This window comes from Vulpes vulpes, chromosome 16 (genome assembly GCF_048418805.1).
Source record: "Vulpes vulpes isolate BD-2025 chromosome 16, VulVul3, whole genome shotgun sequence".
Classification (NCBI taxonomy): domain Eukaryota; kingdom Metazoa; phylum Chordata; class Mammalia; order Carnivora; family Canidae; genus Vulpes; species Vulpes vulpes.
In genome coordinates this window covers 2,034,674-2,056,729 of record NC_132795.1, presented here as the reverse complement: position 1 = coordinate 2,056,729, position 22,056 = coordinate 2,034,674, and the positions used below count along the sequence as shown (strand labels likewise).

The 22,056-nt window shown below is 43.1% G+C and overlaps 1 protein-coding gene across 3 annotated transcripts in view; it reads left to right on the top strand.

Moving 5' to 3' along the window:
* The window catches only part of ACSL3 (acyl-CoA synthetase long chain family member 3), a 66,628-nt gene that overhangs the window by 20,136 nt on the left and 24,436 nt on the right, over positions 1-22,056 (top strand). For all 3 annotated transcript variants that reach the window (XM_072742449.1, XM_072742447.1, XM_072742448.1), the window contains one exon: positions 17,515-17,932. In XM_072742449.1, the coding sequence (XP_072598550.1) occupies positions 17,555-17,932 (378 nt within the window). In that variant the 5' untranslated portion in view covers positions 17,515-17,554. The remainder of the gene's footprint in view (positions 1-17,514; positions 17,933-22,056) is intronic.

Below are 22,056 nucleotides of genomic sequence, written 5' to 3'. Positions count from 1 at the left end.
CATTTTCTTGAGTCACGTACTTGGCCACATGAGGAGTGCTTTGAAATTATTAAGTAAATACATTAGAACACAGTACTTTCTATACAGATTTCTTATGGTGGGTAGTGGGTTTTGGAAACTCCAAACATTGAATTTCTAGCTAAGAATTTAGATTTATAAATAAAAATTGAAATTGCAAAGATAATATACTATGTAGTGGCTAGCTTAGTTGGTAGAGCATGCGACTCTCAATCTCTGGGTTGTGAGTTCAGGCCCCACTCTGGGCATGGAGCCTACTTAAAACAAATAATTTACTATGTATTGAACAATGGGTATTAAATAGTAAGGCGTTTATATACATGACTGCAGCTAGTATTGCCTTTGTAGAGGCTTGGCTGGTTTGGGGTAGACAGGGAAGTGATTTTGGAGTTTTAGTACATCTACTTAGGGGGTAGGGAAGTGGTGCATGGGGAAACAAGGGCTATGGCAAAGTGACTAAAGTAACTTTGTCTTTCATCATTTTGCTTAGAACGGATCAGGTACCCAAAAAGGAAGAGGACATTTGTCACTGTATACAGGTGTAGTATATTGTGAAGTAAAGGGAATCTCAGACCATTTGAGGAACCCAGGGTCTTGTTTTCTAAATTATAAGAACCCTGCCATGTCACATGTAGGAACTGTGCATCTTCACAAAGCCTATGACTTCAGAAATGATGGAAGAATTAAACTGATTTGCATGTGGACATGTCCTTTGTGTGATAGTGTTGTGAACACCTTAAAAAATAATGGAGAAGCAGATTTTGATTAGTTTTATATTAATGCTGATGGTGTTAGTAGTCCGTCGAGAAGGGGCGTGTAGTATTTAAAGGAGAACATTAACAGAATTGTACATGAATACGTGTAGATCCAGTACCATAGGTATTGTCTGGTGTCTTAACTCTTAGAGATGCACAGCTGTCTGTTATTCTTCTGTTTTTCTTGGTGTTCAGTTATATTGATTTTAAAAAGTATGTTCTGTCTGATTCTGATGATTTATATTTAAATGTTTCCTAGAGTGGACAAGTTCTGATGGCCCTCGGGACTTCATCAGTCATCTTGATGATCCAGTGTTCCATATTCAGATGGTAGCAGAAAGGGTTATCTGTGCATATAGCCATGCAGTGAAGAGATTATTCAGGGTATCGCCATTTGTATGTGAACGTGATCTAGAGTTGAAGTTTGGAAGGGATGGGGACAGCAGCGGGTTTGCTGTTTTTTGGAATAACAGGAAAAGATTTCCTAGAGTTCAGCCAAATATTTCTCATAGCTGTTGAAGGTAGATTCCTTTTTCTTGTGCCTTCTATTTTTAAGACACAGTCTAGGTTTTAAACACTTAATGGAAAAGCAGCAGAGGCCAGAAAGCTAGGCATGCTGGAGAATGGAAGAGAGGGAAGATCATATCTTCATAGCTTTATTTTTGAAACCTCTTGTTTCAGAAAAGCTTTATTAGTGGTAAAATAGTTTATTGGAAAGAGAAAATTTATGTAAGGAATTAAAAAAGAAACTAGAATATGATTATATGGATAAAGTGGAATATAGTAAAAGACTTAAGTTTTGACTAAAGGAAGTATTGCATATTTAAACCTTATTCTTAACTATTTAATGTTTAATCAAATAAGTTGATATACTGTTGGTTGTGATGCAGGTTATTTATCTTGTAGTTACATACTTCTACAACATACTTACAAGTTCTTACTATATATTATATTCTGCTTTTCTTAAGGTTTTTTTTTGTTTTTTTTTTTTTTTTTGAGAGAGAGATAGAGATAGGAGAGGGACAAGGGGGAGAGACAGAGTCTTAAGCAGGCTTCATGCCCAGCACAGAGTCTGACCTGGGGCTTGATCTCACAACTCCTGAGATCATGACCTGAGCTGAAATCAAGGGTTGGAAGCTTAACCAGCTGAGCCACCCGGGTGCCCCTTAAGTTTGTTTTTAACTGATATGCAAGATACAGATAAAGGGCTTTTGGGGTGAGGAGGGATATGGAGGAAAAGATAAGGAAATATCTCAGAAATCTTACTAAATGAACAATTTACAAATTCTTTTTTTTTTTTTTTTTTTTTTAAGATTTTATTTATTTATTCATGACAGACACAGAGAGAGAGAGGCAGAGACACAGGCAGAGGGAGAAACAGGCTCCCTGCAGGGTCTCCAGGATCACGCCCTGGGCTGAAGGTGGCGCCAAACTGCTCGGCCATTGGGGTTGCCCACAATTTACAAATTCTTAAAATTGAAAGGTATAGATTTAGATTGGATAGATTTAGATGGTGTAAACTAAAATTATCATAAAAATCTTAATTTTGACACATTAATCTCTTTACATTCTCACTTCTCAAACATGTTTTATTTTGCTCATTTTAATCACGTTACTTTTGCTGACGTGTTTCATATGTTTGCAACTATTTAGCTTCTGGCCTTTGAATTTTCTTTAACTTTATTTTCTATTTTTACTGTAGGGAAGAAAATAGTTAAGTTCAAAAGTGAAACTGTTAGTTGAACCAACATCTGATCCACTCTTACGTTTAGGTTCATGTAATACTAAATAAAGTACTTACCTGGATTGAGTTGAAATTACTAAGACGCTCAAGTATCAGCCAGCCAGGCTGATGTCCTTATGTAATTAAACAGTTCCTGGTCTCCTGAAATATTTATATAGGTGGCTCTCATTAAGCATTTTGGAGATAATTGGAATAAGTAAAGAATTAGTACTGCAGTGGTAAATAGTCCTATTCAGTATTATTATAATACAATCAGGGCATTTAATTCTTGGCTGGTCAGTACACACTGAATTTGTCAAAACCGTGCTATGAAGTAGGGCTCCTAGATTTGGTTTCCCTGCCCTGCCGATTGGATAATATGATGACTAAACATGCCATTCCCGCCATTTCCCTCCAATGGATTAACCTTAAACAAAATTCTAGGATAAGAAGCTGCACTTCTTTATAGAGAATTTCATGTCACTTCTTTTGGATATGATAAGACGAGGGGAGTTCTGTGACTTGGAAGGTGAGTAGAAAGGAGCATAGGAATAGGTTTTCCCTTGGATGAGGAAGTTGACGCAAAATGATTCAGAACCCTGAGCCTGTGTATGTGTGTGTGTGAGTTGTCTGGGGGGGGGGGAGTGTTTGGGGATCTACCACACGATAGGGTTGATGAATGTACAACAGAGCCACCTCTGGGGACTCCCCCTGTGTGTCACTGGGTCTTGGCATGTGGCTGTGAATGATAGACACAAGACTGTAAAAACCCTGAGAGGGAATTTTGTTGAGGATCATCTTTAGTGGTATGGAGGCCAGGTAAAGTTGAGTTGGTTACACAGAGTGGGTCCCAAATTACATTCCATGTGTATTCTTTACCTTTGGGATTGGAGTGGGGTCCACAGAGTGGGATCCGATAGTTCCATGTCATAAAATCCAAGGATATTTAAACTTTAGTATGGAGTACAAGCCGTGAGAAAAAAAAAATCTCCATATATGTATTTTCTTAAAAATAAATTTGTCATCATCTAACGGAAGCTCCTGGAGAGAAATCCCCTAAATTGGCTGGTGAACTAGATAGAGATGCTTATACGAGATGTGTTAAGTATCCTTATTCTCTTTACTTATTTTATAAGGAATTTTATGGATGGAGCTATGATTTCAGCTGCTTCTAACATTTAGAATCTTAAATGTGTGAAACCTGAAATGATAGTAATCCACAGCGGAGGCTGGAGTGCTTCTGGTGAGGCAAACATACCAGCCCTTCACACGTGCTAGCTGCTGAATCCTCCTAGTGGTCTTTGCATTTTACTGGTGAGGACACTGAGGCTTAGGAAAGTAAGTGACATTTTATTAAGTATTGCTAAGTGTCAGACTCCCTCTTTTTGGTTCCAGGGCTTGGGCTCTCAGTAAGCATGCAGGTGACTTCAGCGTCTTCAGTATCAGTGGGGGTATAAATAGGAAATAGTTAGGGTGAAAGTAAAATATTGGTTTACATAGTTTGGCATTAATGAATTTCAAGTGCTACGAAAACATGCATTGTATTTTGTGGTTTATGTAGGGTGTTTTCACCTACTTTCTTCATTCATAAAGGGACTTTTGTGAGGTATTAATTATTATCACTCCAGTTCTACAGTGAACCTGAAGCTCTGGAATGTTACAGGACTTGTCCCCTTTTACACAATGAATAAACGCGAAGGCCAGCATCAGACTGAGTGAGAGCTTATTGCCATAGTTCTAAAAGGAGCAAGTCTATTGAACATTTTTTATATGCAGTCAAACCAGTGTTGCAAGTTAATAGTACCCTCAGTAGATGATGTAAAGTATGTAAATAAAACCAAGTACCCATCTGCTTTGAAACTTTGCATAAACAGTACTTTGTACCCAAACCAACTAGACTGATAACTAGCATTTATAATGCTTTTGCGTTTTTCCAGAATCCTTTATTATTTGCTGCATTCCATTTTATCCTCACTTTAAATTTTGTGCATGAGATAAATGAGGACGGATGGGAAAATAAGATACAGAAAAGTTGTTTCATAAACAAAAGACCAAAATTAAGTAGTGGTAGAATCCAGGCTACAATTTGTGGGCTTATTCCATGAGAGGGTGAATTGTAGGGAGAGCGGCTTACTCAGGTTTGCCTAAAACTTTCCTGCTATTAGAATTGAAAGTCCTGAGTCTGGGGAAACCCCAGAGCGAGGCACCCCAGAGTGGTTGGTCATCCTAATGAATTGTCCTACTTTGTGGCAGACTGGGGATGGGACTAGGGTTGCCATATGAAAGGTAAGGCGCTCCGTTAAATCTGAATTTTGGGTAAAAATTGAGTAATTTTTTTGCTTCATGTTCCAGACATTGCATGGGACATATGTACACTAAAATTTGTTCATTGTTATTCTGAAATTTAAATTTAACTGGGTACCTTCTGTTTTTTATCAAGCCTGGCTGCACCACAGTAAGAGTGAAGGGAAATTCTCATGATAGAAAGATCACGTAGCTGCTTTTTTGTGTAGACTTTAGGCTTTATACATTTATCTGCTTAATATAGCAGTACTTGACTCTTACTGTTTGAGTTATGTAGATTGAGACACAAGAGGTGAGGATGAATATATGAAGCCATATTTTGCTCAGTGCATTAAAACTGGTATGTGTGTGCGTGTGTGTGTGTGTGTGTGTGTGTGTATGTGTTGGTTGGTTTGAAGCAAATTTACTTGGCAGGAAATTTAACCCAGACAGAGGCGAGCCATTTCTATGTTTGTTGGATCAGTCTGCTAAGCACTGGCATATACTCACAGGCCGTCCATATTGTCTTTTGATGATATTTTAAGTATTTTTTGCTGTGAAGATGGTGTATTCACGTGATTGAAAATGAAAAGGAGGGCAGCCCCGGTGGCGCAGCGGTTTAGCGCCGCCTGCAGCCTGGGGTGTGATCCTGGAGACCCGGGATCGAGTCCCGCGTCGGGCTTCTTGCATAGAGCCTGCTTCTCTCTCTGCCTGTGTCTCTGCCTCTCTCTCGCTCTCTCTGAATGGATAAATAAATAAATCTTAAAAAAAAAAAAAAAAAAGAAAATGAAAAGGAAGTAGATTTTCCTTACTCCCTTCTTGTACCTGTTCATTTGACTGCTATGAAGACAGTCTGATCTGATTAGAAAGTGTTAGAATTTTGGAAGAGGACCTTAGAAATCTTCCTGAGTGTGTGTGTGTGTGTGTGTTTAAAGATTTTATTTATTCATGAGAGACACAGAGAGAGAGAGGCACAGACATGGGCAGAGGGAGAAGCAGGCTCCCTGTGGGGGAGCCCAATGCGGGACTTGATCCCAGGACCCAGGATCACGCCCTGAGCCGAAGGCAAATGCTCAAACTGCTGAGCCACCCAGGCGCCCTGCCTCTTGAGTGTTTGTTGCTTGTCTTTTTAAGAAGCATAGGAACTCTTGCTCTACTTCCCAGCCCCAGGCCCCTCTCCCATCAAGGAAGAGTGCCTTGTATAGAAGATAATGGATAGAAAGGGATTCTTTGGTCATTTACTTTTTCAGTGTTTGATACTTGTCCGTTCTCCAAAATTGATTTGGGAGCCGTTGGCATCAGTATAGTTTAGCTCCCCCTTTTAATATTTTATTTATTTATTTGATGGAGAGCACAAGCAGAGGGAGTGGGAGAGGAAGAAGCAGGCTCCCCAATGAGCAGGGAACCGAATGCGAGGTGAGGCTTGATCCCAGGACCCCTAGATCAAGACTGGAGCTGAAGGCAGATGCCCAACCAACTGGGCCACCCAGGCACCTCAGTTTAATCTTAAAATAGATTTACTTGAATTCCATCAACATTAATGAGGAGAAAATACAATTTATGGATTTAGACAGGATCTCATAGTGTCTGTGGGCAAAGCTGAGACTAGTGTAAGTGTATATTTGCACATGTTTATGCGTGTTTAAAACCTTTTCTGAAGGAGAGAGGGAAACAAGCCATAAGTGGCTCTTGAAAATAAAGAACAAACTGAGGGATGGAGGGAGATGGGCGGGGATGGGCCAGATGGGTGCTGGGCATTCAGGAGGGCACTTGTGATGGCACTGGGTGTTGTACGTAAGTGCTGAATCACTGAATTCACCTCCTGAGACCAGTACTACATTGTATTTTAACTCACGACAACAATTTAGGAAACCCCCTCCCACCATCACCAAAACCCCTTGTTCTGTATCAAGCTAAGAAACATATAAATTACCTTTCTTAGTTTTCTGTTTGATTTCCTTCAAGACTCAACCCTTTTGGTCAGCCCCGGTGGCTCAGTGGTTTAGCGCCGCCTTTAGCCCAGGGCCTGATCCTAGAGACCAGGGATTGAGCCCCACGTCGGGCTCCCTGCATGGAGCCTGCTTCTCCCTCTGCCTGTGTCTGCTTTTCTCTCTCTGTCTCTCTCATGAACAAATAAATAAGATAAAAAAAAAAAAAAAGACTCGACCCTTTTTTGGAAAGAACATCTGGTTTGGACACTAGAGAAGGAAAGCAGGATGAAAGAAATTTAAAAGAATGTGTCTCGATCAGCATTAGGGAAGTCAGGGGAGTGTATTTGTGGTTCAAAGAGAATATTCGAGCCCTACTGTTATTTCAACTATTATAATAAAAGGATTGAAAAAGTTTAAAAATTACAGTGAATAACTGAAAGTCATGTAAAGTGAGTTGGCACTGTTCAGCTGCTTTTCAATTTTTAATGTAAATATGATTCTGGCAAAGACTTGCTGAGCTTCCCTCTTCCCTCCCTCCCTCCTTCCTTCCTTCCCTCCCTCTTTCTCCCCTTCCCCCCTTCCTTCCTTCTCTTTCCTTCCTCCCTCCCAGTACGTCTTCAGGGCCAAAATTTCATTTCCTGTGGTTAGAATAAACACAAGCTCAGTCAGTTTTCTTAAAAAGAAAAGGGCATAACTATTATTTCCTCATAAAATTTCTTAGTTGTGAATTTGGAAGTTAATCTAATTCAGATGATAATAATGACTCAAGCCTCTGATAATGCTTTTAGTAGACTTTCCAGTATAGAATTTTATAACCATTTTATTTGTTGTATTAGGGAAGTACTTGTATGGGTAAGTGGCATTGATTTTCAGCCATACAATCTAATAAATTCGTGGAGCTGTAACAACTGTGGGGTCAGAGTTGAAATTTTCAGAGTTGCTAAGCACTGTGTTAATATTAAGAGTTTTAGGAAGGAGAAGTTCTTTGTGTTTCCGTCAGTAAAGAGTGAGAACCACCATACTGTGTAGTGCTGAGGCAACTAAAAAGCTTTATGTTGATATTTGTAAGAAGTAGGAAAAACTCTGATGGTGGAATCTGCCATTAAAAAATTTTTAGTTTAATTTTTTTATTTTTTGGCAGGAAATTTAGTGAATGTTTTAAAACCATTCTCCTGAGCCAGCTATGTATTCATATTATTTCTATTATGGTTTTAGTCGTGGGGAGCGGAGAAGTGAGCATCTTCATCAGAGCCGGGGTCCTGCCTCCAGAGAAACTTTGTCCTGAGAGCCAGTTCTGGTTGCATTTCTCATTACAACTCATTAGGGCCCTGTCTGGGAAGGACATCTTTCTTTCTGCCTTTCTTGACCCAGTTTCAAGTAATTTAGATAATGTTTCAGGGAGTTTTTGATTTCTGTAGAATGTGACTTTTGGAAAGGAGTGTCTCCAAAGTAGTGAAGGACTTTTTTCCCCCCTTTTTGTTTTGTTTTAACGATAAAGTATTAACCCTGGAGTTTAGGGAGTGTGGAGAAATTAAAAATCTTGGGTGGCAGTGACGAAAACGTGAAGGTTAACATCCCACCTCATCTGTTAGCTGTAAGTGTCTTTGAGCACCATCTGTTTGAAATGTTTTTTTTTTTGTAACACATTGATGATATAAAGCTCCCTACGCAGTGCTTGTATTATTGGTACTCCAAATTGCTCCCCATTTACTGCAAGCTTGGTAAAAACTTCCAGGCACATCTCACCTAGCAAATACGGATTCCTTGATGCCCATCCTTCTGCAATCCACTTATTCGTACTTCCTCAGAGATAAGATGCTAAACTGTATTTTTCCCAGATATGAATAGTGTTGATGTGTGTTTGGGTGTTGTAGCTGTAAGGAACACATAGGAAATAAGAATCTGGGGGTAGGGGCACATGGGTGGCTCAGTGGTTGAGCGTCTGTCTTCGGCTCAGGCCGTGACCCCAGGGTCCCAGGATCGTGTCCCACATAGGGCTCCCTGCATGGAGCCTGCTTCTCCCTCTGCCTGTGTCTCTGTGCCTCTCTCTGTGTGTCTCTCATGAATAAATAAATAAAATCTTAAAAAAAAAAAAAAAGATTCCAGGAGTATTGTCTTTCCTCCCAGCAGATTTGCAGAAGAGTTTCCAAGTGATGGGCTCTGCCCTGCTCTGAAAGGAGAGGTTTACAGGTGGCAATTTGGATGGGGTGGGGGTGGGAGGGGCAGCGGGACCCGCTTTTGTAGCCAGATAATGGGATAATGTAGTGTGTCTGCTGGCCTCCCTCCTGTGAGCGCTGCAGAGGTCTCCAGGCCTGAGCCAAACTGGATTTCCATCGTTGAGTCCTCCAGCTCGGGGAAGTGAGTGGATGGAGATACTGCTGTGTTGTATCTCTCCTGAGCCTGTGAGGTTCTTGGAGTTGTTTAGACGGCTGCAACTAGATCTAAGCAGATAAAACCATTTATTAGTATGAACAGGATGCCTGTGGCCACCTGCTGGTCTCCCGCTCCCCTACAATACAGGCATTTATAGTTTTTTTTTTTTTTTTTTAATATAGTTTTTTTTCCCTGTTACTAAAATACATGTCTATGGAAGCTTTTTATATGATTTGTATTGTAGCCTTTTTTTTTTTTTACATTTACATGGGAGTTAATATAGGTAATATTAACTGTAGTTAATATAGTTAAATATTTAAATGAAGCTATAATGGATCAAAGTACATTAATTTTCCACCATGAAGAATATAGTAATTTCCATCTTTACTATACTCTCAGAACTGCTAATTAAAACAAGTTTAAACATTAAAAGAAAATGACCCATCACTATTTACACAATGACCGATGAGCAAATATAATCTCTATGATAATACTCCTTTGTTTTTTCCTTATTTTAATTTTTAAAAAAGATTTTTATTATTTGAGAGAGAAAATGAGCAGTGGGGAGGGGCGGGGGCGGGTGGAGAGAGAAAAGCAGACTCCTGTGGAGCGGGGAGCCCAACCAGGAGCTCGATCCCTGGACCTGGACCCAGAGATCTGACCTGAGCCGAAGGCAGACACTTAACCAACTGAGTCCCCGGGAACCCAATAATACTCCTTTAGTAACCATCAAAAATATAAAATTTTATCTTAACATCAGAATTTCATGTGTCCCCTAAGTGTACTAATTGTAATTGAGGGTGATTTGTAGGTGGGCATTAATCTGAATTACTTTACACAAAGTTAATTTCTTAACCTGAATTCCTGCCTTCAGTTTTCTCATGATTACACAAAATCCTATCTGCCCTTCCTCCTCCTCCTCATACCCCGGTCTCCTGTGTTCTTCCTCTTAAGTAGTAGAGGCCATTCAGGGAAAGATTTTCCTTAAACTTGGTCATTATGGTTTAAAACACCTTATTAAAATGATGCAAAATGTAAATAACGTCTTTTGATGTAACACAATGGACCATTTACATAGAATTTCAAAAACACATTTCAAGTGTTTGAATCTTGCTAGTTAAAATCACACAATTTCACATTTGAGATTATATTTGCTCATCAGTCATTGTGTAAATAGTGATGGGTCATTTTCTTTTAATGTTTAAACTTGTTTTAATTAGCAGTTCTGAGAGTATAGTAAAGATGGAGATTACTGTATTCTTCATGGTGGAAAATTAATGTACTTCAACCCATTATAGCTTCATTTAAATATTTAGAAATAATTGCTTAAAAACCTTGTCTTGTCCATATTGTTGTCAAACATAAAATCACGCAGGCCTGTATCTCTCTCTCTCTCTCTCTCTTTCTCTCTTTCTCTTTTTTTTTTTTGAAAAAGAATTAGCAAGGTACATGGGAGTCTCCCCCAGGTAATTGCATGTAGGTATAACTAGTTTTTAATGGTTGCATTATTGTCCATAATGTGGATGTGTATATTCTTCAGCTGTTCTTTGATTGATTTAGATCGTTTTGTTTTTAGTTGTTAAAAGGATATTTTCCAAGGACAGTTTACTGAGGTAGTAGGTTTATTCAGCGCTTCATTAATCAGGCAGCGTCCAATCTAGTGGATAGAAAGGAACCCCGAAGAGCTCTCAAAGGCGAGGTTTTTATAGATCAGAGTGAGGAGGGATGAGGGAGTTAGACTGGGCATTTGCTTATTGGTAAGAGCAGGGTTCCTTTCCTTAGGTGGAGCAAAGGGCTGACTTGGAGTCCATGCAGGTAACTTCTGCTCAGCGGGCAAGCGCCGATTGGCTGCCCTGGGTCTTCCTTTTCTCTGCGAACCATGGAAATTTCAGTTTTGGTTTGCCCACGGGAGGCTTGGTATGAGTGACTGCACCTTGGACATAATCTGGTTACTTTTAACAGTTTTTTTTTGCCTCTGAAACAGTACTGCCATGTCCTCCAAGCTTTGCCTTTAGATTGTCCTGCTTACTCTCCCTTCCCGGTGCAGTCCTCTGTCTACTGTTCCTGACATGTTTGAACATCAGGCTTCCTGTGACTCTGCTTCTGTCCTGTCAGGATTCCTACTGGCTTCAGTATCTTTCCGATACTGTGGTCTTTGCATTTCTCACCTCCTGTCCTTAGATGATCCCATACCCCAGTCTGCCTTTGCCACCCCTCTCCCCGAGATTACAGCCTGGGCCTTCTGCGGGAGGAGCTCCGAGCATCCTACTGAGACCACCGCCTCCTGCGGTTCATTTTACTCCCTTCGTACCTCAGCTCCAACAGTTCTATCACCAGACCCAGGATCTGATGTCCTGGCCTGTCTTTTTCACAAACCCTTCCCCTCTGTATGGGCCTAAATCTCCCTGATGAGTCATGGAAATAGTCTCCGTTCCCTCGTCTTCCTCCCCTCCCCTGTGTTTTGTTCAGGGACTTGTCAGGTAAAACCCTCTCCTTGGTTAATCCGCTCCCTGCCTGGTTCACCTTTGCGCTCCACCGGTTGAACTTGGCTGGGAACCAGCTGGATGGGTCTCCCGCTACATCCAGGACTCAGGGTTCAGGTGGCCTGGGAGCTGTCGCCTACTCCATTTATCTTCCTGTACTCTTAGGTGACTGATACTTTCTACTTTTAAAGATTTTGAGAGCGAGTGAGCGCAGGCACAAGCGGGGAGGGGAGAGGCACAGGGAGAGGCAGACCTCCCTGAGCCGGAGCCTCCGCTGTGGGGCTCAGTCCCGGGACCCAGGATCATGAGCAGAAGCTTCCCCGAATGAGCCCCCCAGGAGCCCCGGGACAGGCATCTTCTCAGCCCTCTCCACCCCACTGCCCCCCAGTATTGTTTGTTCCCTTTAACTTGCGCATGTGTGTCTAGTTGTTCCTACCTCATGTGTTTAGTTGTTGGTCTGTGGTCTGTTTTTATTTTTTTTATTTTATTTTTTTATTTTTATTTATTTTTCGTGGTCTGTTTTATGTTTTGTTCCTGACTCTGACTCTAATCTGGAAGAGTGAGTGGTATGCATCCTGTCTGTGTTCAGGACGTGTTTGAGAAATAAACAACTGATTGAGTCTTTAATTCATATGCACTTAACACGCGCTCGCTTTTCTGTAGAATAGAGCTCCGGGCGTGGGACTGCCAAGGGTTTGTGTGTGTCTTAAGTACTGCAAGGTTGCTTAGTGGACTCTGGATATTACAGTCTTGAAGTCGTTAGTACTGGAACTATTGGATGAAAATTTGTAAGGCTTCATTTTAATCTTAATTCTAAATTAAGGGAGAACATACTATTTGGATTAATGATTTGTGTTTTCTCATTTGTTTTCCTCTGTGTTGCTTGATTTTTTTATTTTTGGATTTATAAGAGCTCTTTGTATATTTTGTCACGTATTTTTTTTCCCTGAATCTTGTTTTCTTTTGATTTTCAAACTGTTTCACCAGACAAATGTTAACTCTTTAAAATTTATGTTAGAAGAGTAAATCTGTAAGAATTGATAAGAAAATTTTGAAAAACATGTGCATAAGTGGAAGTCTTACTAGATAGTTGAAATAGTTCTCAGTGTACATAAAATTTATATGGTTGTTGTTTAAAAAGGGGACTACATGTCAGAAGACTATTCCATTTCAATACTCTCTAAGGTAATTCTGATAGGATTGGTCCATGGGTCACAGTTGAGAAGCACTGCTGTAAATCGGCTGTGTTCGGAGGTAGGGCGAAGCAGGAGACGGATCCGAGGAACAGACTATCTAGAAACAGATCCAGTTGTGGACGAGGACTTACTATTGAAGATGACATTTTAGTAACTGAGAAAAGGGTGTTTATTTAGTAAGCACTTCAGGTAGTTCATCCAAAAGAAGTAGTTAGTTTTCTCCCTTAAACAATATATGAAAATAAACTCCCTGTTGATTAAAGATCTACATGTAAAAATCATGCAAATACTAGAAAAAATTTAGGAGACCATCGGTTTAACCCTGGTATGGACGAGGCCTTGTTAAGATGGACTGGAAACCTTGAAGTCGTGAGGGAAACGATGAACAGATTTAATTGTTCAGGTTTTCTTTCTGAAAAGTGATAGTCACTGTAAGATGAGGCCACGTACTAGAGCACCGGGACTGCTTTCCTCGTTCTGTAGATTTTCCACCGCGCCTTCAGCAAATAGGATGCAGTTGGCCAGCGGTTTGTACTTGGCCCTGTTTTAGAAAAGGACAGATTCTTTTGGAAGACTTTGAGAGAAATGAAACATCTTAATTGCATGTCGCTGGCACATGGCGGCTGCATTCGATGCCACGGAGCCTCCTCGGCCCTCCCGACCCTGCGGCCCTCTACGGATCTCCAGGTCTTCTGCTTTTATTGGTCTTGCCAGTGGGAGTTTCCTGCTCAGTCTAGGCTTTGGTTCTCTCCAAAGTTTTCTGTCCTTGAACTTGATCTTGGAGATTTCCTACATTCTCATCCTTCATCTGATTATGGCTCCAAAATGTGGGCTTCTAGCTCTGATCCCTCATAACCTTCACAGTTTATGTATTTGGATGACTCACGAACATTGTAAACTCCTCATTTTCGAGCCTTGTGTCCGCCTCCTTCCCACCAGCTGTCCGACTGCTGACCAGCTGCTGCTTCCATGTCTGTCTCAGTCGAAGGCACCCACACCATTTTGCCTTCTTTTCACTCATAACCCCTCTCATTCGTGCGTGGCTTTATTCTCTAGGAGCCGGGTTGGAAAGATTGCAGTCGCTGGGAGGGCTCTAGAACAGCTGCTGCTGCCACCCCCTGGGCGGTCGGGAGCTGGGAATCCTAGCTGCTGGCTTCCCTCGCGCCCCCTAGCCACCTTCCTCCAGGGACTGAAGGGTTATCTCAACTTTCTCGGACCTGGTTGCCTCAGCTCTGGTTTCTGCTGCCCTGAGCTGGTAGTTGTTTTATTCTAAAACACCGGAGTGCAGTGAGCACTGAAATGCAAATGACGTTTCTGCTTGCAGTTTGACTTTAATGCTCTACCCTCCTCTCCTCACCTGCTCCCCTGGTGACTCATTGGTCCCCAGGGAACACCTGCTGCTTTGGCTGCTTGTTCAAAGTACATGATGTCATCCATGGAAAATTTCGTCTCCCCCTCCCCCACCCCCTTTAGGTGGTACTACTCTGTCTCAATTACTATTACTCTGTACTAAGTCTTGGAATGGAGATGTAAGAGCCCTCCAACTTTGTTCTTTTTCAAGATTGTTTGGCTCTTCTGGCTACTTGGAATCTCCATGTACATTTTAGGATCAGCTTATAAAATTCTGTATAAAAGCCAGTAGACGTGGTGAGGATTGTGCTGAATCTGTACATCAGTTTGGAGAATGTTGTCATTCTAACAGTATTAAGTCTTAAGTCCATAAACAAAGATGTTTTCTATTTATTTAGGTCTTGAAATCTTTTAATAATGTTTTATGGTATTCATAGTACAAACTTTACACCTCTTATATCTTATCCTAAGTATTATTTCTGATAGTGTTGTAAATACATTCATTTTAGCTTAATTTTCTGATTATTGCTAGTGTATAGAAATAGTTGATTTTTTTTTTTTTTTTAAATATTTGTCTTCCATCCTGCAACTTTTGCTGAACTGTTAGCTCTGTTTTTTACTAGATTCTTTGGGGTTTTCTATACGGTGACCATCTTATACAATCATCTTCTGCAGATAAATTTTTTTATTACAACGTTTTAAAATCAAAACACAGATACATGAAATTAAATTTCAGGGAGAGCACCTCATGAAGTAACATAATTTCTCCTGGGTTATCCGAATGCATCTATTCTTTGCAGCTCTGATGTCTTGGGAGTAGTAGGATCATTTGTTTTCATGGTGCTGATTTCCTCTATAGAAATCTGTGGTGCCTCCCCATACCCTTAAGGGCACAAATCTAGGTTTCTCAGACTCTTTTTTCCAAATTACTGCACACTATATCACCAAAGAACACACTGTGGAAATGTGAACAGCGCCTGGGGATTAGTTGGGAGTCTTGGCTTCTCACTAGCTGTGGATGGGCAAATTACAAGATAATCCTTAGCTTGTAGAATTGCAGAGTTGGATTAAAAACATTTTTTTAAAAAAATTATTTTAAGTAACCTCTGTACCCAGCGTGGGGCTTGTACCTACAACTCTGAGAATAAGAGTCATACACTCTACTGACTGAGCCAGCCAGGCAACCCTGGACATTTAATTTTTTTTAAAATGTCAATCTTATTTTCTATATTTTTTAAAAAGATTTTGAGAGAATGAGAGAGAGAGAGAGAGAGCGCGCGCGCGTGTGCTGGAGCATGAACAGGAGGGAGGGGCGGGGAAATGGAGGGGCAGAGGGAGAAGCAAATATGTTGAGACCTGGGGCTTGAGACAGGGGGCTCGGTCCCAGGACCTGGGGATCACAACCTGAGCCAAAGGTGGGCGCTCAACCCCTGAGCCCCCCGAGCATCCCCATAGTATTTCTGAATGCCGATTTCCCCTCTTCCCGTTTCTGTGGCTGCTTGTTGTATTGCTGGCTTGTCTGTTTCTTTAGTGACTTTCTAATTTGTTTAGTGACTTTCAGTTTCAGTGCATCCTCCCCCCATCCTTTGATGTCACTCCTCAGTGGGCACAGCCTTGGGAATGAGTTCCATTGAAGTGTCCTCTTTAGGGGATGACAGCAGGGTTTGAGTAGGACTCGTTTTGTTTTGTTTTCTTTTCTTTTTTAAATATATTTTTTATTGGATTTTGATTTGCCAGCATATAGCATAACACCCAGTGCTCATCCCGTCAAGTGCTCCTGCCGCTCGCTGATGCTGCTGTGTTGAACAGCGCCCTGGGCCCTCAAGTGCCCCTCAGTGTCGTTCCCTTACATCAGGTGGCCTTTGTAGGGGTTGTTTGAGGCCAGTCCCCGAGCTCTCCAGGCTCTTCTTACGTTCTTTTCCCCTGATTCTGTTAAACTTCTATGTGGTCTGCTCCTGTTGTTGCTCTCGTGGAACTACCAGCCTCATTGTGATTGCTCATCACCAGTGTCTCCCTGGTTCTGCGCAGAGCCACTGGGCTTGGGCTTCCCTGTTCTGTGTTCCAACTAGAGTCGGGCCGCTTAGGGACTGGGACTGCTCAGGGGCCCTCTGTTCTCACAGCCTGCTTTGGCCTGTGGGCCCGGGGCAGGAACGGCAGCTCACCCTCTGTTGTGGGACTGTGGGCCCGGCCTGTGACTGTCGCCGCTGCTCTTCTTTGTTCTGAGCTCCTCTCTCTGCATTGGCCTTATGAGCAGGCCGAGGCAGGGGCAGACCGGCTTGCTGTAGCCACAGGACAGCTTCCTCACATTTATTTCTTGGCCACGTGTGCCTGGAATCGAATTTCTCCACTGTGGGGTTGGGGTAGAAGATGAGAATAGAAATAGAAATAGAAATAGAAATCATAACCCTGGGTTTGGAGCTGCAAAGAATAACGAGTAACTTGCTTCAGTTTTGTTTCTTCCAAAATGATACTAAACCCACCTGCCCCACAGACACTGTTTCCAGCCCGGAGTGCTCTGTTTCCCCGGGAGGGGCACCTGGCTCATTCCCTCTTCCTCGTAGGCCCTGCCCAGGTGTCTCCAGTGGGGAGCCCTGGTGGATGGCCTGTAAGCCCTGCCCGTTGGCTTTGGGTTCGTGTCCTGGGTTCATCCTCCCTCTGGATGCCCTGACCCCTGGCGTGCACCTGCACATGTGCCGGCCTGCTCTCCCGGGGCTGTTGGTCCCCACGAGAGGAGGCCCTGAAACTGTTTGCTGTTAGAGTTCCTGTGCTTAGACCAGCGTCTGGCGTGCAGTAGGTTGTCAGTAAATCTGATGAATGCAAAGTAGAAATGGGCAGTTTCCTGCCTTCTCACTTCACAGTTTAACTTGCCTAAGGTGAAAAATCTCACGAGGGGAAGTGAATTCTGTGTCGTTTGCCAACTCTGGTTCCTCACTGATGCCCAGAGTGAGATTGGAGCTCACTGGAAAGAATGCTGTGCTTCTGGAACGGAGGCCTCCGGGGCTGTGAGGGAGGAGGGCGGGGTCTGCGCAGAGCCCTTGCCATCCCTCAGGGCTGAACAGGAAATGGGTGCGTTTTTGTCCTCCGTTCTGTTGCAGGCCCTTGGCTGGCTCCCTCTCACCACCGGGAAGGGTTTGTGGATGCTTGGGTTTAGGCTGGAAAAGCCACCTGTTTACAGAATGAGGTGGAAACTTCTCCGTGGTAATTTTTGTTGTGGATAGTTTTAAGAGACTCACTCGTACTGTATGTATCAGGAGTGGACTGGACATTGCTGGAGGCCAGTACTAGCGGCTGCTCCTTGGGGGGGAAAAATCTCTTTATTTGCCTATCTAATATGAAGATATTTTTATGTACAGTTATTTTAAAATGATTTTGAACTAATATCTTTCTTTTTCTTCCTCCTAGATTCTTACGGAAATCTGTTAATTCCACTTTTTGAGCACTTATGAATAACCACGTATCTTCAAAACCATCTACCATGAAGCTAAAGCAGACCATCAACCCCATTCTTTTGTATTTCATACATTTTCTAATATCACTCTATACTGTTTTAACATACATTCCGTATTATTTTTTGTTTGAGACAAGACAAGAAAAATCAAACAAAATTAAAGCAAAGCCTGTAAATTCAAAACCTGAGTCTGCATACAGATCTATTAACAGTTTGGATGGTTTGGCTTCAGTATTATACCCTGGATGTGATACACTAGATAAAGTTTTCATGTATGCAAAAAACAAGTTTAAGGACAAAAAGCTCTTGGGAACACGTGAAATCTTAAGCGAGGACGATGAAGTACAACCAAATGGAAAGATTTTTAAGAAGGTAAGGTGGCCCTTCACTGCCTTTATTTCCGCTGGGGAAAATGCTCGCTGACAACAGCAGCAGGGGCAGGCCCAGCCCGCTTCTGTTGGATGCTGCTGGTGCGGCAGGAGGGGTGGCTGCGCAGGCGGGACGCGCTCTAGTGTCCGTCTCCTCTGCGCACGGATGTGCCTGGATTGGTCGGACAGTCGGGAATGCCCACCACGCCTGAATGTCTACCGTGGCTTGACTATAATGTCCTGAGCACTTTGGGGTCAGAAACCATGTTCCTTGCTGGTTCCACAGGCGCATGTGCGTGCTTGAGATGGTTCTGGATTTTGGCATGGGAGGCCTGCCGTTTCTGATTTTAACGTAGGCTCCAGTAGGTGCTTGATGTTTTCATAACTTGGTAGTGGCAGATGCTCGGTTGTTCTTTTCACAGATACAGACATCTTCACCTGCCATTGGTGATTTGAAACAGGAGTCAAGACATCCTTAGAGGCAATGTGACACAGTGGTTGAGAACCTGGATTCCAGATCCAGACTATGGGTTTGGAGCTCAGTTTTGCTGCCTACTAGCTATGTCATTGGAAAAGTCATGTAACACATTTGCCTCAGTTTATCTGTAATACGAAGACAATGGTAATTGCTGATATTTTATTAGCACTTGTAACGAGCCAGGCTGTTGTAAGTGCTTTACATGTACCAGCTTATTTAAGACTTAAAATAGCCCTAGGGGTTAGTGTTACCATGTTATTTTGCGGGTGACAGCCCAGAGGCACGAGATAGGGTGACTTACCTAAGGACGTTCCAGCTATCAAGTAGTCCAGGACTAGACCAGGTTGTCTTGCTCCGTACTCCTTAACTGCTAGCTCTCGGGGTGTTGCGTGTGTACACCCCCACATGTAGAAGAGCTGTGGCATCCAGTGTAAATGCTCTGCTGTTTATTATGTTCTTTTGCCTTGGGAATTGGGTGGGCAGCGTTACGCGAGTGAATACAAAGGTAAGGGGTAGTGAGTGTAACACCGTGAAGGGGAGAGTAGAAATGGCACGAAAACGCTGTATTTGAGCTTGGTTCCGTGACTCTTGTAAGCTGTCGTCCAAGCTCCAGCCGGTGAAAATTGAAGATAAATTTTTTTTAGAGGCAGTAAGATCATCTGTAACCACCTTCGATGGACTGACAGTTTGGTCCGATTATAGGTTTATTACGCGTGTGGGTAGAGTTGTTTTTCCTCCTGTTTCCTTTTTTCCAGCTGCATCCTGACTCTAGCTGCCTTTTTTCTGTTGGTCATGAAGGAACTCTAGGGCCTAGAGGAAAACTCAAATAATCACACCATAAATGAAATCCCGGGAGCTGCTCCTGTGACTGTAGGGTGGGGGGGTGGGGTGGGGTGGGGTGTTATTTATTTACCTTAATGACCCATTAATTTTGGCACCAACCCACACAAATTCCAGAGTCCTTTTCTTCTAAACATAAAGGAGATGGCCAGCAGGTTAACGGCAGTCAGTCCTAGAGATGAAAAACGTTGTCTGGAGGTGTCCATCCCTTTATTTATCTTGCTTGGCCTGCCGTGTTGACAGTGCCCCTTGCAGTCTCCTAGTTGGTTGGGGAAGCGATAGAGTCACTTGCCTTTTAGGCATGTTCTCAGTTTCTGCTGCTGACTTAGTTTTGCCTCACTTAAGTGAATTTTTTCCTAAGTTAACTTCAGGTCTACCAGGAGAGTTAATAGCATGTTCCTTGAAGTTGAAGTCCTTGTTAAGCATGTTTGCTTACTCTTCTCTAACCTATAGATTAAAACTTGCAAATACATTTTATCATAAGGGTGTCTGATTTTTGGTCATATTTAGTTGCTGCTTTTGAGGGTGTACCATCCTTGATTTGTCTTTGAGAGATCTGGTGGTTATCAAAGGTATGGAAAACACTAGGCTTTTTTAGATGCTAAAGTTTTCCACTCCTCTGCCTACCCTTAAAAACATTCATTTTTATTATTTGATCTAATGCTATTTGAGTTCAAAGATTGGGTTCCCTGGTTTTTAATCTCAGCATGTCTTACAGAAGTCCTGTGTTAGCAGGAGGTTGAATTTTTCTCCAGAATGGCATATTCCAGACATTAATGGGACTGGTGCTGTTTTTTCAGTCTTCATTCAGTACTTAGAGCAGCAGACTCGCTTCCAAGTATGTACAAAGGAGATCGATATGGTAAATATGAAATTCCTTCCTGATTCAGGTTATCAGTGTGATTAGGACACATTCAACCCTAGAGCTATCACAGTTGTTCCTTAAATGTGGCCAGATAACACAGTGGACACAGGGAAAGTGTTTTTCTCTGCTGTGTGTTCGTGTCTTCGGCTTTTCCTCCCTGTCGGGTGGGGAGGGGAGCGCTTTGTCGGCATCGTTTAGCAACAGGGGAGCATTTGAACTCAAAGAAGAAAGTTAGAAGGTGAAAAAAACTGTAATCCATGGCCTTTTCCACATCACTATCAGGCCTGCCTACCACTGACAATTGCCTTCAAATTGGCGTTTGTGACATCAGACTTTTGGGGAGTCTTTATTTATAGAACCCCTGATAGGAGAAAATGTCAGGTCTTTCCTATTTGAAATTCAGCTCACTGGGAAAGTCCGGTTGGTTTCTAGGTTTCGCGGGTAGTAAATGAAGCAGATGCTTTCTGTGAGCCTTCCCCAAGAAGAGCGTGGCCTGCCCGTCATTAGCTAGGACCTGAGTTTCTGTCGGTCGCTGCTGCTACGGTCGCGCTGAACACCCTGGGCGGCGGGCGCCTCCGCCGGGAGCCGGGGGCAGGCTGGGCTCCTCGCGCCCTTGGGGGCCTTGTTCACAGCCGGCGGCTGCCAGAGGCAGCGTGTGCTTCGGCAGCACAGGCAGGACCGCGGCTGCGGGCAGGCGTCGGACGGAGTGGGCTTCCGTGGGCGCGGATGCTCAGGGATTGGGAAAGCCAGCCGGTGCTGCGGCAGTGTCTAGAAGCTTCCTTCCTTCCTGTTTGGGGGGGCCGAGCTTTGGAGATTAACCCCAGAAGCTGTCTGATATGGTTGAAACAGAGATCCCAGGCCTTTATTTCAGTTCAGTGGGTGCCGAAGCCTTGTTTCCATCTTCTCCTGAGTCTGTTTTGAGCTCCCAAGGAAGATAAGCAGAGGCAAAGGCCGGGGGGGGGGGGGGGGGGGGGTGGGGGTGGTGGTGGTTGTGCCGCAGGTGCGCCCACGAGAGCGTGGCGTTCAGCCCACGGACACTTTTCTGGGTGGCGGGGCGGGGAGGCAGGGCTGCTGCGTTCCCCAGGCCTGGCAGGCTTGTTCATAGTTACCTCCGGCCTTAGAAACTACAGCAGCATGTGCGCCAGCAGCGCCCGAAGCCACCGGCCTTCCCAGCCTCCAGTGCACCGTCCTGAGGTCTTTGGAAATGAAAAACAGTGAAGGGTCAGTGTCCAGAGCATCTTAAAAATAGAAATAGAACAGGTTTGCAAAGAATGAAAATACGTTTACAGTGAAACAAAGGAGCACAAGGCCGGCTCTAACATTTAGTCATCTAACTACCAGAACCACTTCAGATTCTTTTTCTTATGTATTTTACACACATCAGAGAGAAGAAAATAGACGGGCTTATGTAATCACGGTGCTTAGAGAAGATTTCACGAGGACCTTCCTCCTAAACGGTTGCTAAATGATAATAGAAATACTCGTTTCTGTTCATAGGAATTGACTTCGCTTTCCTTTCTGCTTCCTTGGTGCCTACTTTTTGTTATTTCTTGCTCCAGAGTCCCCCCCCCCCTTTCTCTCTCCCTCTCTCTTTTTTAATCTACTTGCATATGTGTGATACTTATTTTCTGAATGGTTAAGACATTTACATCGTAATTTACGTGAAAACCAGTGGTCAGTCTGTTGGCCAGGACTTGTGTCTTGTTGATTATAGACCTTCTGTGGCCCAAACTGGTTGCCTGTCTGCTTGTTCTCCTGGTCAGCCCCTGTTTGTGAAAGGCACCACCGTGTACCAAATGGTTTTTTTTTTTTTAACCAGGAGTCTGATGTTTTTCCCTCCCTTTTTAACTGGCCTTCACCGCCACCCACAGACAGCAGTTGAAACGATCCTTCACAAGTGTCAGGCCGCGTCTTCACCTGCCCGCCGGTGCCATCGTCCCGTCTC